Source organism: Peromyscus leucopus, chromosome 11, assembly GCF_004664715.2.
Source record: "Peromyscus leucopus breed LL Stock chromosome 11, UCI_PerLeu_2.1, whole genome shotgun sequence".
NCBI classification, from domain to species: Eukaryota; Metazoa; Chordata; class Mammalia; order Rodentia; family Cricetidae; genus Peromyscus; species Peromyscus leucopus.
The window spans coordinates 24,621,786-24,635,870 of NC_051072.1; the positions used below are offsets into that span (position 1 = coordinate 24,621,786).

Here is a 14,085-nt window from a genome sequence, read left to right on the forward strand (position 1 = left end):
GTGCGCGCGTGCGCGTGTGCACACACACACACACACACACACACACACACACACACACACACACGGGCTGACAGCCAGGTATGGCACGTCACTCACAGTACTTGGGAAGCAGAGGCAGGAGGATCTAAAGATATCCAAGGCCATGCTTGGCTACACAGTGAGCTTAAGGCCTACACAGCACATGAAGGCTTGTCTCAGAAAGCAAGAACAGAAAAGGGGTTGATGGAGCATTTGCCAAGCATGCATGAGGTGCTGGCTTCAACACCTCCTGCTGTCAGAATTAATTAATTAATTAAAGAAACAAGGAATGAAAGATGAAAAGAAGATAGGTAAATTAGTGTGAGCCGTGAGTAGCAGCTCACACCTATAATCTCAGCTAGTCGGTAGGTTAAAACAAATAATGTTCAGCAACAGAGGCAGGCTTGAGTAAAGCTTAAAACAGTGCAATGTCCATAAGATACTGACTTTAGGTAGCATGTGTGAAGGCACGGTGGAAAAGTATTTGTTTACCATATTACCTGTTTTAATATGAAGTGGCGGAAGAACATTCACACTGTGAGGTGGAAGAATGCAGAGCGGTTCATTGGTGAAATAGGCAGCCATGAACCGGGCCATGCACTGGACGACTCTGACCGCTGCCTCAGGGTGCACATTTCCAGTCACTGCAAACTCACAATGAGGCTTCTCAGAATCTAAGGAATACAGCAGACGACCAGGAGATTCTCAACAAACCATAAAGAAGTAAGATTACTTGAGACAACCCCCACTCTCAGGCCCATCCAGCGCCACACGGAGCGCAAACCAACCAGTTTTAACTGCCCCCCTCAGAACGGCCCCACACGCTAGGCCTGTCCAGTGTCCCATCCTAGTGCGGTCCAGAAGGGTGAGTGCCCCCGATCCCTTGTCCAGGCCCAGCTGCAGCTGCTGTGGACCACTCCACTCCTTTTCAGTATAGTGCTGGTAGTAGACTGGTGGTATAGAGCACAGCTGCCTTTCAATACAGTGCTTGAAGCCATAGCTAGAGCATTCAGACAGGAGAAGGAAATTAAAGGGGCACTGGTAAGAAACGAAGCCAAATTATTCCTATTTGTAGAAGATAACATATATAAAAAATACCAAAAATTTCACCAGGAAACTTCTAGAAACAAACAATATGTACAGCCAAGTGGCAGAAAACACATACACAAAATCAACTAATAAAAAGCAGTAGCCTTGGGGTTGGGGATTTAGCTCAGTGGTAGAGCGCTTGCCTAGCAAGCGCAAGGCCCTGGGTTCGGTCCTCAGCTCTGCCTCTGCCTCCCAAGTGCTGGGATTCTTGGTAAGTGTTTTATCATAGCAATGGAAAGCAAACTAAGACAATGATGCTGGGAAACTAGATGGTCACATGTAGAAAAATTAAATTAAACCCCTATCTATCACCCTGCTCAACAACCAGCTCAACTGGCTAAAAGACTTCAATGTAAAACCCGAAACTGCTAGAAGAAAACACAGGCGGTACTCTACAGGATATAGGTGCGGGGAAGGGCTCTCTGAAGACAATTCCATTCTCTCCGGAATGAAAGCAAACAAATGATAAGCAGGATCTCATAAAACTGAGAAGCTTCTGCACAGCAAAGGAAACAATCAAGGGAGTGGCAAAGAAGCCCACAAAGTGGGGGACAACCTCTGCAGGAGTTAGGGAGCCAGTGAACATACACTGACTCCTCGGGAAGTAACCTGAATGAGTTCTCGGGTAAATCTCAAAGAACAGCTGTGCTCTACTCCATTGAGAAACTGACGGTCCAAAATCCACACAGGACAACCGTCACTGCAAAGGCAGGGGGATGGCACATGCCTATAATCCCAGCACTCGCGAGGCTCAGGCTCGTCACATGGGCTGGCTACATGGGTACCAAGGAAGTCAGAGAGAAACACAACAAGACCCTGTTTCAAAACAAAGAAAGAAGCCAGGTGGTGGTGGCACACGTCTTTAATCACAGCACTTGGGAGCCAGAGGCAGGCGGATCTCTGTGAGTTCGAGGCCAGTCCAGGACAGTCAGGGCTGTTACACAAAGAAATCCTGCCTTGGAAAACTACGATAGATGGATGGAAGGATGGATGGATGGACAGACAGAATGATTAGATAGACAGACAAAGAGGGAGAGAGTATACTGAATTTTAAAAAGTCTACCTGAGCAATCTTTACGTTCTTTCACGGGTAACTGGGACCAGCTGAGGAGCTCTCTTACTAGGTGATCACATAATCCCTGGGCATCGTTCAAATTGTAGCGGTAGAGGTGGCAGTACAGGAGAGAGAGATAGTACCGCAGCTGAAGAAAGCACGTCCTTCTTCCTCCTAGACAGAGACAAGCAGGGTCCCAAGGGACTGCTCTCTGGCTAGTGCCATGGGGACAGAAGTATGGTGACTGCGGAAATTCATTGTTAGGTAATCACGACATGTAAGTTTTTTGCATCTGTTTTATACTTCAGTAAAGGAGTTACTTAAAAAACAGGGCAGCAACTGGGCATGGTGGTGCATGCCTTTAATTCCAGTACTGAGAGGCAGGTTCAGGAGGATTTCTCAGTTTGAAGCCACCTTGTCTACAGAGAGAGTTCCAGGCTAGACAGGGCAACAAAGTGAGATCGGATCTCAATAATAATAATAATAATAATAATAATAATAATATAATGAAAACAAGTCAACAATACTAGGTTCTTCCATTCTAAGTTCTCTTGTTTTCTTTCGAGAGGCCCTAAGATGATAGCTGTTTCCTAAAGAAATCGAATTCTCACCAGAAGAGCAAAGAGGTCTTCTGGTATTTCTATCTCATGTTCCTAAGTGAAAGAATTCCATTGTATTTGGGATTACTACAATACGTCCTCATGTGAACCAAGACATAATATTGTGCAAATATTATAGAATGCCTGCTTGTAGGAGTTACCTCAGCTAGGCAGTACACCTTTTCCCATTTCCCTCATCATGAGCCAGTCACATAAATGTGATGGCTGGAACACAGGCCCACGAAATAGCCTGAATACTAATAGAGCAGAAAAGCTAAAGGGGCCTGAGTCCTCGTAGGTGTGCACAGAAACCCACATCAGCTGGGTCTGCTAACCTCTAGTCCACTCCTAAGGCACTTTCTTTGAAGCTACTGCTACTATGAGTGTCCATTACTAGAAGCCACATCCAAGCCCACAGTGGGCTCATTGAGGAAACCGTTTTCTTCTAAAACTTCCTAATTCACTGAATTCCTCTCCTTTATCCAGTTAACCAGGTCTCAAAATAGAGAATTACATTAAACTTTTCCCCCAAATCTACTCAATCACAATTCCCATTGATCAAACTCGCCATGTATCTGTTAAATATGAACTACATTCCATTACCACTGATGTGGCACTGGTTCAGTCTCTTCCTCTGAGTAATGATCTTGCTCCTGTGTACAACTCACACCCCTCCAACCACACGTATATCAAAGGGACTTTCCTAAATGAACTAAAAAGGTATTCCTGGTATAGAACAGGGTTATTTCCCAATACACCCATCATAAATAGAAACGATCACAAATCAAAAAAGCATTTATGTAAGCTAGAAAGACAGATCAGCATTAAAGAGCAGTTACTGCTCTTGCAAAGGACCTTGGATGGGTTCCTATCACCCACATGGAGGCTCACAACCCTCTGTAACTCCAGTTCCAGGGGATCTAACACCTTCTTCTGACCTCCATAGGTATAAGGCACATACATGGTACACAGCATACATGCAAAAGACTCATACACATGAAATAAAACTAAATAAATCTTTTAAAAAGGCAATTATATCCCCAACCTACCAAACACCACAGGATACCATAGAGTGGAGTATCAGTTGTCACCCTTGTGCTCATACAGAAGACTAGAAGCTGACACTCACTGCTGCTCTTCAGGATTGCATACTGTGGTGGTTTGAATAGGTATGGCCCCCAGACTCATGTGTTTGAATGCTTGGCCCATAGAGAGTGGCATTATTAAGAGGTGTGGCCTTACTGGAGTAGGTGTGGCCTTGTTGGAGGAAGTGTGTCACTGTGAGGGCAGGCTCTGAGGTCTCATATGCTCAGGTTATGCCCAGTGTGGTACACAGTCTCCTTCTGCTGTCTGAGGATCAAGAACTCTCAGCTCCTTCTCCAGTACCATGTTCGCCTGCACACCATCATGTCCCATCACGATGATCATGGACTAAACCTCTGAACTGTAAGCCAGGCCCAATTAAATGTTTTCCTTTGTAAGAGTTGCCATGGTCATGGTTTCCCTTCACAGCAATAAAACATCAACTAAGACACATACTTCATATAGCATAACTTCTAGCTCAGAGAAAAAATTGAATACACATGACTTTCATGCCATCACAAAGTTTAAAAGTTTAAGCTAAACTATCGTAAATCAAGGACCTTCTGTATTAATTTGAACAGTCTTTTCCTTACCAAATGTGTCTTGGGACAGTAAGACAGCTCTCTGGGCGAAGCTGCTTGCCACCAAGCCTGACAACCCGAGTTTGAGCCCCAGTTCCCTCCCACATGGTGGAGGGAGAGGACTGACTCCTACAGGTCATTCTCTGACCTCCACAGGTATGCTGCAGCAAATGTGTATCCCTCCACACAAATAAACAAGTGTAATTTTAAAAACTGGCTGTAATCCCAGCACTCAGGAGGCAGAGGTAGGCACATCTCTGAGTTCAAGGCCAGCCTAGTCTACATAGTAAGTTCCAGACCAGCCAGACTTAAAAGTGAGACCAGGTTTTGTTTTGTTTTTTTTTTTTTTTTAATTTTTTTCAGTCTATGTAGTCCTGGCTGACCACAAATGCATTTATTTTTTTTTAGATTTATTTATTATGTATACAGTGTTCTGCCTACATGTATGCCTGCAGGCCAGAAGAGGGCACCACATCTCATTGTAGATGGTTGTGAGCCACCATGTGGTTGCTGGGAATTGAACTCAGGACCTTTGGAAGAGCAGCCAGTGCTCTTAACGGCTGAGCCATCTCTCCAGCCGCCGAAGACCAGGTTTTTTTTTTTTTTTTTTTTTAAACCTGATTCTTCTTCTTCTCTTGTCACTCCATACAAGACCTTCCTTCACTACTGTTCCCTGTCGCCATTACTGGCCTACCAATAATACTGCATATGTAAATCACAAATTTGCACTTTGCCAAATTCTTACACTTTCTCAGGCTTTTGGTTTCTCTAGATCCCAGAAACTTGTGACACCTTTTGATGCAGGGATAAAGGTGTGACCCAGCTGACAGAACGTACTTAGGATCTAAATTCATGAAGAATGTCCATCCTCTGTTAAACTGTCCTACCAGCTCTGTTTGTTTCTCAAGACAGGGTTTCTCTGTGTAGCTTTGTGCCTTTCCTGGATCTCACTCTGTAGACCAGGCTGGCCTGGAACTCACAAAGATCTGCCTCCCAAGTGCTGGGATTAAAGGCGTGCGCCACCACCGCCTGACTTAATTTATGTTCTTACCAATACAGTATTACTTTTTTTTAAACATCCCTTACCTTTCTCTCGCGTTTCCTGTAGAGCCTTCTTCCACAGACGAACTGATTTTTCATATGAGCCTAACAGAAAACACTCTTCACCTAAGGATGATTTTATCCAACAATTAGTTACAGTTGATTACATAACTCTTAGATGTTTACTTTATTTTAAAATTCAGCAGATACATCTCCAGCCTGAGATTATTCTGGAAATCAAGTAAGTGCAACTCATTTTGAAAAACCAAAGTTAATCATTTCACATATCTAAGGAGTTAGAAACTGTCTGTGAGATACTGACCATTGGTAGGTTTAAGTTCTAAGGCTTGATGCAAGCTACCCCCAGCCATCTGCAGGTTAGTCTGTAGATGACATAACAGATTCTTGACAAAAGAGATTTCATGTGTTGTAGTATTTTCAGGTAACTGTCTGTCACTGTCAGGAATTCTTCGGCTTAATTGTGCTTGGTACCATAAAGTTTTTCTGTATAATAGTCTCCAAAGAGCAATCAATCTGTACACAAAATTAGACAATTGTCAAAACAAATTTCATGAGTAACAAGAACAAGTTTAGCTCCTTTCATAGGCAATGCTTTGCTTCATTTCTTCACAGATACAATAGAACATACTGACCAAGGTAATGATCATAGTCCAGTGGCAAATGCATACAATAAGGACCACAAGATTTTTTTTTTTTTTTTTTTTTTTTTTTTTTTTTTCGAGACAGGGTTTTTTGTTAGCTTTGACTTTTCTGGATCTCACTCTGTAGACAGCTGGCTCGAACTCACAGAGATCCACCTGCCTCTGCTTCCCAAGTGCTGGGATTAAAGGTGTGCGCCACCACCGCCCGGCATGGACCACAAGATTTTTACAAATGTTTTATGAACCAGTATACATTTTTCATTACATACTTAACTTATATTGTATACTTTCAAGATCATTATGGCTGCCCAAGACAAAAAAAAAAAAAAAAAAAGGTGTGTGCTTTTTAATCTTTGGGGAAAAAAACTGAAACAATTTTTTGATTGACAAAATTTATAGAGAGATGCTGGAGAGATGCCTCTGGAGTTAAGAGCACTTGTTGCTCTTCCAGAGAACCTAAGTTTACGTCTCAGCACACACACCAGGCAGCTCACAACTGCATGCAACTTCAGCTCCAGAGGATCCAATGCCCTCTTCTGGCTTACATGGGCACCCACATACACACATACATAGCCCGGCAGTGGTGGCTCACGCCTTTAATCCCAGCACTCAGGAGGCAGAGCCAGGTGGATCTGTTTCAAGGCCAGCCTGGTCTACAGAGAGAGTTCGTAGACAGGCTCCAAAGCTACACAGAGAAATCCTGTCTCGAAAAACCAAAAAAAGAAAGAAAAACACACACACACATACATACACATAATTAAAACAAAAAAAAAATAAATAAATGTTTAAAAATCATATAGATGCACCAGGAATAATCTGATATTCTGAAACAGGTACTTGAGTATTTTTAAAGTAACATATTTTAATGCTGGGATCCAATGGTTACAAAGTTTCCTTGTGGAATGAAAAACTATTCTGGGATTAGTACTAACTGTTTAAAACCTTATAAATATACTAAAAACTACCAAATTATACACTTCTTATAAGAAATTCAGTGGTGTTTTAATAATAAAAATTAGTATTCATACCTGTGACTTGGCTTTTGAACAAGATTTGTAACTTGAGGATAAATATTTAAAGATGAGTCCCAGGACAAACTTTCCTTAGCAGCTTGAAAAATAGGTACCATCAATGAGTCCAGCTCAGCTGTTCTGCTTTCATCAGCTGATGCCGAAACAGTCTCAGGCTGAAGACTGCAGATGCCATTTAAATAGTCAGCGACCATTCGGAGTAGAGAAAGGCAGGCCAACAGCATCTCTGAGAAGAATCCACCTTTTTGTTGCTGAGTCAGTAAAAGCTTCATGGTATTTGAGGTCAGCTTTATCAAATGGCCCATATCTTGTCCGTATCTCATATCCCAATAGTGGACTGATAAACACTGATGGAAAAGTTGAAAGATACAAAGTACCCACGCATTATGCTTCAGACTCTTATTTAAACACAGGTCATACTTAGGCAAAGGACATTTTGTAAACTGAAGAATATAGAAAAAGTGAGTGATGCAAAGTACTGTGTAATTTAACATTAAGTTTTTTTCTGTTACATTTTTTGAAATTCCTATAGTCCAAGCTGCAAGAAGTCTTTTCTGGAGACAGTGCAGTTCTGCAGTGGTTCTGTCTGTCTCCCTGGAATCATCCTCTGCATGAACTGTATCAAACATCGATGCAAATTCTAATCTTCCTTCCCTGACAGTGCCAAACAGTAGATCTTTTCTTTGGTTACAAAAAGGAAGTGAGTTGTTTAGAAATTGTTCATTAGCTTCGTCTCCTTCAAAATCCTAAATACAAGGGGGAAAATCATATTTAATACCATTGAAGCCTTATGCATAGGATCGCTGTGTTGTTCTCAAAGTTCTATTTCCTTCAACAACAACAACAAAAATCAATGAATTTCTTAGACTAAAGTCAGTATGTAGTAAGTACCTGGAAATCTGTAGTTTCATTTAACTTCACTGTTTCTTCTACCTGCAGAAATCTGGGGACAGTGCCATGTTCTGACCCCTCCTTTCCTTGACGCTTTAACAGGCTAGACCGTAAGGAATCCAGTGATCTCAAGTTCAACCCTTTGTCCTTCGGCTATAGAAAAAAAAAAAGACAGATGATTTCCAAGCGCAAGAGTTTATCTGTAATTCTAAGGCGATTAAAACTTCCAGTGTCAAAAAGACTACTATCACTGTCGATACAGTTTTAACTTTGAAAGGAACAGGAAGGCACTTTTTACCACAGATACCAAAAGGCACTGTACCTTAGATAGCATCATACTTTGGTATGCTTTCTCAAGCCTCTGGGTTGAATCAAGTAGCAACGACCTCACGAGCGCTGTTGGAGACTGGTTATCAAGAAACCGAAGGGTTGTAACCATATATCCATCAGAAATAATAAGGTAGGGTAGCCGTGAGTGTGCTTTTATAGAAAACCTCTGTCTCAGAGGGTCACTGTCAGAAGCTGATGAATCTACAGAATTATTTTGATCTTGAAATGTAAACTGCTGCGGTCTAGCAAACAAACACGAAAAGCCAAGAATCAGCAAGAGAAGAATCTTAAAGGAAGTAATCATATTATTCAAAATAAAAGGCAAAGAAATCACATAGAACAATGAGACAGCAAGCAGATGAAACACATGAAAATATTAAATTTGTATATTTGACTTCTAGGAAATATAACAGTGACCAAAATACATGTCTTTACATATTTCCAAATGTTTTCCTGAATTTTGTGGCAATGAGCTCTAGTTTTTTTTTTTTAACTATATGCAACCTATTTAAGAATTATGGCATCTTACTATTATTATTAAAGGGCTAAGTAGCTGGCTTTCCTTCTAAAATATATAAATATAGGAACAGAATTACAAGAATTACAACTAGTACAATTGTTATTAAGGAGGAAATAAAGAAAGAAATAGGACATTTGGAGAATATACTGGTGATGACATTTTATGAGTTTAAAATTAGATGAGTCTCACATAAATACATGTATCTGTTATAATTCTATAATGGACACTGGTTATGTAATATAGCTGCTTATTACATTTAATGTTTTATAAATATAAAAGGATATATCAATATATGGTAATTTTTTAGACTAGAGAACTATGAAAATACAGGTTGGGAGACCTAGTGATAAAGCCCTTGCCTACCGTGTGCAAGGCCCTGAGTTTGAGCTCTAGTGCTGTACAAAAACAAGTTAGGATGCCTAAGATCTCAAATACGGATTGTTTTCATTAGCGAAATGTCCCACTTTAATAGATTCATTAGAGAAATGTAAGGAAGAATTAAAACAGTGATGTCTAAAGGATACTGAAATGGCTGGGATGGCCTTGATTATGTCAGCAAACTAACAATGCCTAACTTTTAGTGACAGGTTAATGCTAGGAGAAAACTGGCATTTCCTGCAGTGAAAGTATTTTCTTTTACTCTTTTTATGTTTTATTTTATGTGTACGGAGTTTTGCCTGTATGAATGTCAGTGCATGCAATGCCCATGGAGGCCAGATGAGGGTTGTCCACTGAACTCAGTGAGCAAAAGCACTTGCCACACAAGCCTGACATGTTAAGGTGGAAGGAGAGAATGGCTTCCACATGTACACTGTGGCATACCTGTGCCCACATACATATCATAAACATACACACACACACACACAAAACATTAAAACAAAATTAAAATGAACAAAATACAGCTAAAAAATAGACAATACATTTCATGTAATTTATCATATGTTGAAAGTAAATAACATATTACTACTATTATAAATGCAATATGAGTATGTTTAATATTTAGAAAACAATACCCTAAGATGTTAATTTTTATCTCTGAGTATAAGGATTGTGAGAATCATATTTATACTATTTAATAATGTGTTGTGATTTTAAAATTTTATTTTTTCAAATAATGAATATGTACTAGAAAAAAACCATCAATTTGAAAAGGCTTTAAATAGTAACTTTAAAGGAGAATGTGAGGAAATTCCAGTAAATACAAATTAAGGACCCAACTTCCAGCCTCGGCAACCACATGGAGGTTCACAATTCTGTGTTTAACTCCAGTCCCAAAGGATCTAACACCCTCATCTGGCCTCCTTGGGCACTGAATGTACAAAGTTCAGACATAATGCAAAATACCCATGCACATAAAATAAAAAGTAAAGGTTAAAAAAAAAAACAAACCTACAACTTTCACTGCAGGAATTGACAGTTTTCTCCTAGCATTAATCTGTCACTAAAAATGAAGCATCCTTTTTTTGGCTAAACATAATCAAGGATGTACCCATGTCATTTACTTTCTATAGACTGATAAACTTCAAAAGTCATTTCCAGTTTTTCTATTAAAAAATAGCCTTAGGGCTGGAGAGACGACTCAGCAGTTAAGAACTTTTACTGCTCTAGCAGAAGACTAGAATTTGGTTCCCAGCAACATGTCCTCAGTCACAGCCACCAGCTTTTGACTTCACTCCCTCAATCCTATAAAACAACTACTGTCATGCTCATTTCACAAGAAAGAAACCGAGGCTTAAAGAACAATTATTCATGTACAGAACTAGGAAATAGGAAAACTAGTACTTGAAACCTGAACTGTCTGACTACAGGATCCAATTGTTACCTTCTTTCACAACTAAAATCCAAATATGGCTAAACTCTTCAGCCTATTACTAACAGTTTTTGTTCTTTAATATGTTCATTTTGAGTTACTAAGTTATCTCAGTGCTACACTTTTAAAATAATGTGTCATGTTTTATTATCTTTTATAGTAAAGCTAAATTTTCAGTACTATTAAATATTTAAATAATTTTATACTTACATAGTCACAATGTCAAATTTTCACCAGGAATAAGCCACAAAAAGAAATAGGAAGAAAACTATAAATAATTAGGAACAGATAAGAAACAGATATTGACATGACAGACTCACAGAAAGGAAAAGAAAATTTGGGGATGAAATTGTTTTTGTAAAAATACATAATAAAATTAATCACAAAGAAAATAAGATATGTAAACAAAACAATTCAAATGTCTCACCTATATGTTATTAGTGGATGAAGAGGAATAAATTCAGCTGGCCCAAATTCTATAGAGCAACCAAGTGTAACTAATGTCAGCAATTCACCTAGACAGGTCAGTAAAACCAGGGAGCCACGTTTTAACACACAGGCCAGAAAAAGACTACCATGTGTCCAGCTGATGTCTCCTACCCAGTATGACCTAGAAAGAGCAAATGACAGTTTTAGAAAGGACTGAATAGTAGGTGGTTGTCACATAAATTTTGTTAGTTTTACTTTGTAGAAAAAAAAAAAGGCTTACATATATCTACCCCAACAATATTCTAATTAGAAATGATAAGCAATTCAGAAATGAAAATATTCCTCAAAGTTGAGCCAATTAGTCAGTCACCTTTTCTTTTCTTTTCTTTTTTCTTTTCTTCCTGAGACAGGGTTTTTCTGTATAACAGCCTTGCTGAACTGGAACTCGCTTTGTAGACCAGGCTGCCTTGAATTCACAGAGATCAGCCTGATTGCCTCCCAAATGCTGGGATTACACCCGGCTTCACTCATCTTTTGATCAGAATGAACTGTAATCTCTGGAGCCTGTAACCAAGGCTGATGACAGGTTCTCAGACGTGCCTATCCACTCAGCAGCTCATTAGAAGTCCCACTCATCAGCACACTGCCCCTTCCCAGAGATGTTCCTTCCTCCTTCCTACTGCTGCTCCCTGGCAGCATCAATGTATCACCAGAACAACAAGCAGCTCCCCTCCCATCTGCTAATGGGGCACACTGTCAAAGGGACCACTGAGCCGAGACCAGTGCTGCTCTAGGAAAGGAACTTTGGGTTGGGAAAGAATGAAGAGAAGTAGCTAGATGACCTGACCACTCCGGAAATTCAGAGAAAGGCACAGGACATGTTCAGAAACAAAGAGGTTAGGAGGCGCTCAAGAGAAAAACTTTGTACTCCAATCTTGTACAAGTCTTTTCCTTTTATTTTTTGGAGACTGCATCTCTCTATATACAGCCCTGGCTGTCCTGGAACTTGCTTTGTAGACCAGGCTGGACTCAAAGTCCCAGAGGTTCCCTTGCCTCTGCCTCTGGAGTGCTGGGATTCAAGGTGTGCGCCACCACACCTAACTTGTATTCGTCTTATAGCTGATATGTTATCCAAAAACCACTATGAATGTCGTGTTTAAAAATCTGTGAACACCCCAGCCTTCCTGAATGAATGATGATCTTCCCTTGACTTTTCATCTTAGCCTCCCTAACGACGCCTCCTATTGCTCTACTGCTCACAATTCCATTCCTAAGAAGATAGGAAAAACAACGAAAAAGAAAATACATTTGTTTATTTTATGCTCTACCCTTCCTTTAAAAGTATTTGAGGCTTTCTTTATATAAAGCAACTTTTAGAATTTACCAAGTACAAAGGTAAGTCACATTCTTTATCTAAATGATATTTATGGAATCAGTAGAGCTTCAAACTTCAAAAACCCTCCAAGAAATAAGCACATGTGTTCTTACCTGGTAAGTGTAGCTGGGACCACAGGATTCTTATTACTACATCCTTTAAGGCCACCACAGAGAGTAACGAAATTCAGTGTGTTTATAAATAATACCTGAGTTGCCTAGAAGGGGGAAAATATGGCATTATCTTCCGTGTGTATTACTTACTGGAGGCTGAGAGAGCTGTTATTATACTAGCAAAGTAAGTGGTCTTTCTATGCCAGGCAGTCCTGACAGCCCTTCCTTTTAGTTGCTCAGAGCAGCCTTACACTTTGAATCCTCCTGCCCCACCCTGCCAACAGCTGCGACACCCTCCTTTTCTTCTATTCTTTCACTTTTTACTTCGTTTTCTTGTGTTTGAGACAGGCTTTTGATATGTAGCCCAGGCTGGCCTTGAACTCAAATCCTCCTGCCCCAGTCTGCGGTGTGCTGGGATTACAGGCATTTGCCACCAAGATAAGCTTTTTAATTTTACAGTTCTTCAGAACAACTTTTGAAAATTATGACAGCTGATTTACATAACTTTACCAAACCACAATGGACTGAAAACATCACTTTAAAGAACATAAGTAGTAAGGACAGATGCTAGTTACTGACCTTTGGGTCTTTCTGATTAAGAGTCACTGCCAGGGCAAGGCCATCTCTTGAGAAGGCAGACAGCAGAGCTCCTCTTGACTTCACTGACTCACACTTAGGAGTCAGACGACACAGCAAACATTCCTGTTGTGCCCAGTGAACACGGAACGGCAATGACCTAAGAAAGTAATGAAATTAATGAAAGCAAGATTCCACAGGGTTTCTCTGTGGAGCCCTGGCTGTCCTGGATCTCGCTCTGTAGCCCAGGCTGGCCTCAAACTCAGAGATCTGCCTGCCTCTGCCTCCTGAGTGCTGGGATTAAAGGAGTGAGCCATGACTGCCCAGCAAGGTTTAATGATTTTATTTACATATTTATTTCTGATGTATATGTGTCTGCTTTTGAGACGAGGTCTCAATATATGACTTAGACTGGCCTTGAACTCCTGAACTCAAGTGAGCCTCTTCCTAAGCCTCCTAAGTAACAAGACTAGAGGCACACATGAGCATGCCAAGCTCATATAGTAAGTTTGAAGTTGATATGTAGTTAATAACAAAAAACACAAGGGTCTACCTAAACTTCAGTAGATGTGCATATACTGTCAGTAACTGTGCAGTAACTGTCAGTAAATCTACTTCGGTATTGGAGTTTTCTAAGAAGAGCTATGTTCCCTAATCAAACATAAATATGCGTGTTTCAACTAAATATTTAAACATTTTTTACATGACAGCAAACTTATTACTGGAATTATAAACACAGGGGAGGGGAATGAGTGAGGACAATAGGGATATGAATATGATCAAATAAAATGTCATAAAATTTTTTTTATGCAATTAATGTACATTAATAAAAAGATTGAGAAAAAAAGTAGGGGAAACAGAACTCTTTAGGTTATGCCAATTT

General features: G+C 40.1%; 1 protein-coding gene across 8 annotated transcripts in view; it reads right to left on the reverse strand.

The window, feature by feature from the left end:
* The window catches only part of Cplane1 (ciliogenesis and planar polarity effector 1), a 95,347-nt gene that overhangs the window by 70,018 nt on the left and 11,244 nt on the right, over positions 1-14,085 (reverse strand). For all 8 annotated transcript variants that reach the window (XM_037209398.1, XM_037209399.1, XM_037209400.1 and 5 more), the window contains 10 exons: positions 13,206-13,362; positions 12,627-12,730; positions 11,137-11,319; positions 8,372-8,621; positions 8,050-8,202; positions 7,156-7,904; positions 5,788-5,999; positions 5,511-5,591; positions 2,171-2,335; positions 519-692 (listed from right to left, as the gene is read on the reverse strand). In XM_037209398.1, the coding sequence (XP_037065293.1) occupies positions 519-692; positions 2,171-2,335; positions 5,511-5,591; positions 5,788-5,999; positions 7,156-7,904; positions 8,050-8,202; positions 8,372-8,621; positions 11,137-11,319; positions 12,627-12,730; positions 13,206-13,362 (2,228 nt within the window). The remainder of the gene's footprint in view (positions 1-518; positions 693-2,170; positions 2,336-5,510; positions 5,592-5,787; positions 6,000-7,155; positions 7,905-8,049; positions 8,203-8,371; positions 8,622-11,136; positions 11,320-12,626; positions 12,731-13,205; positions 13,363-14,085) is intronic.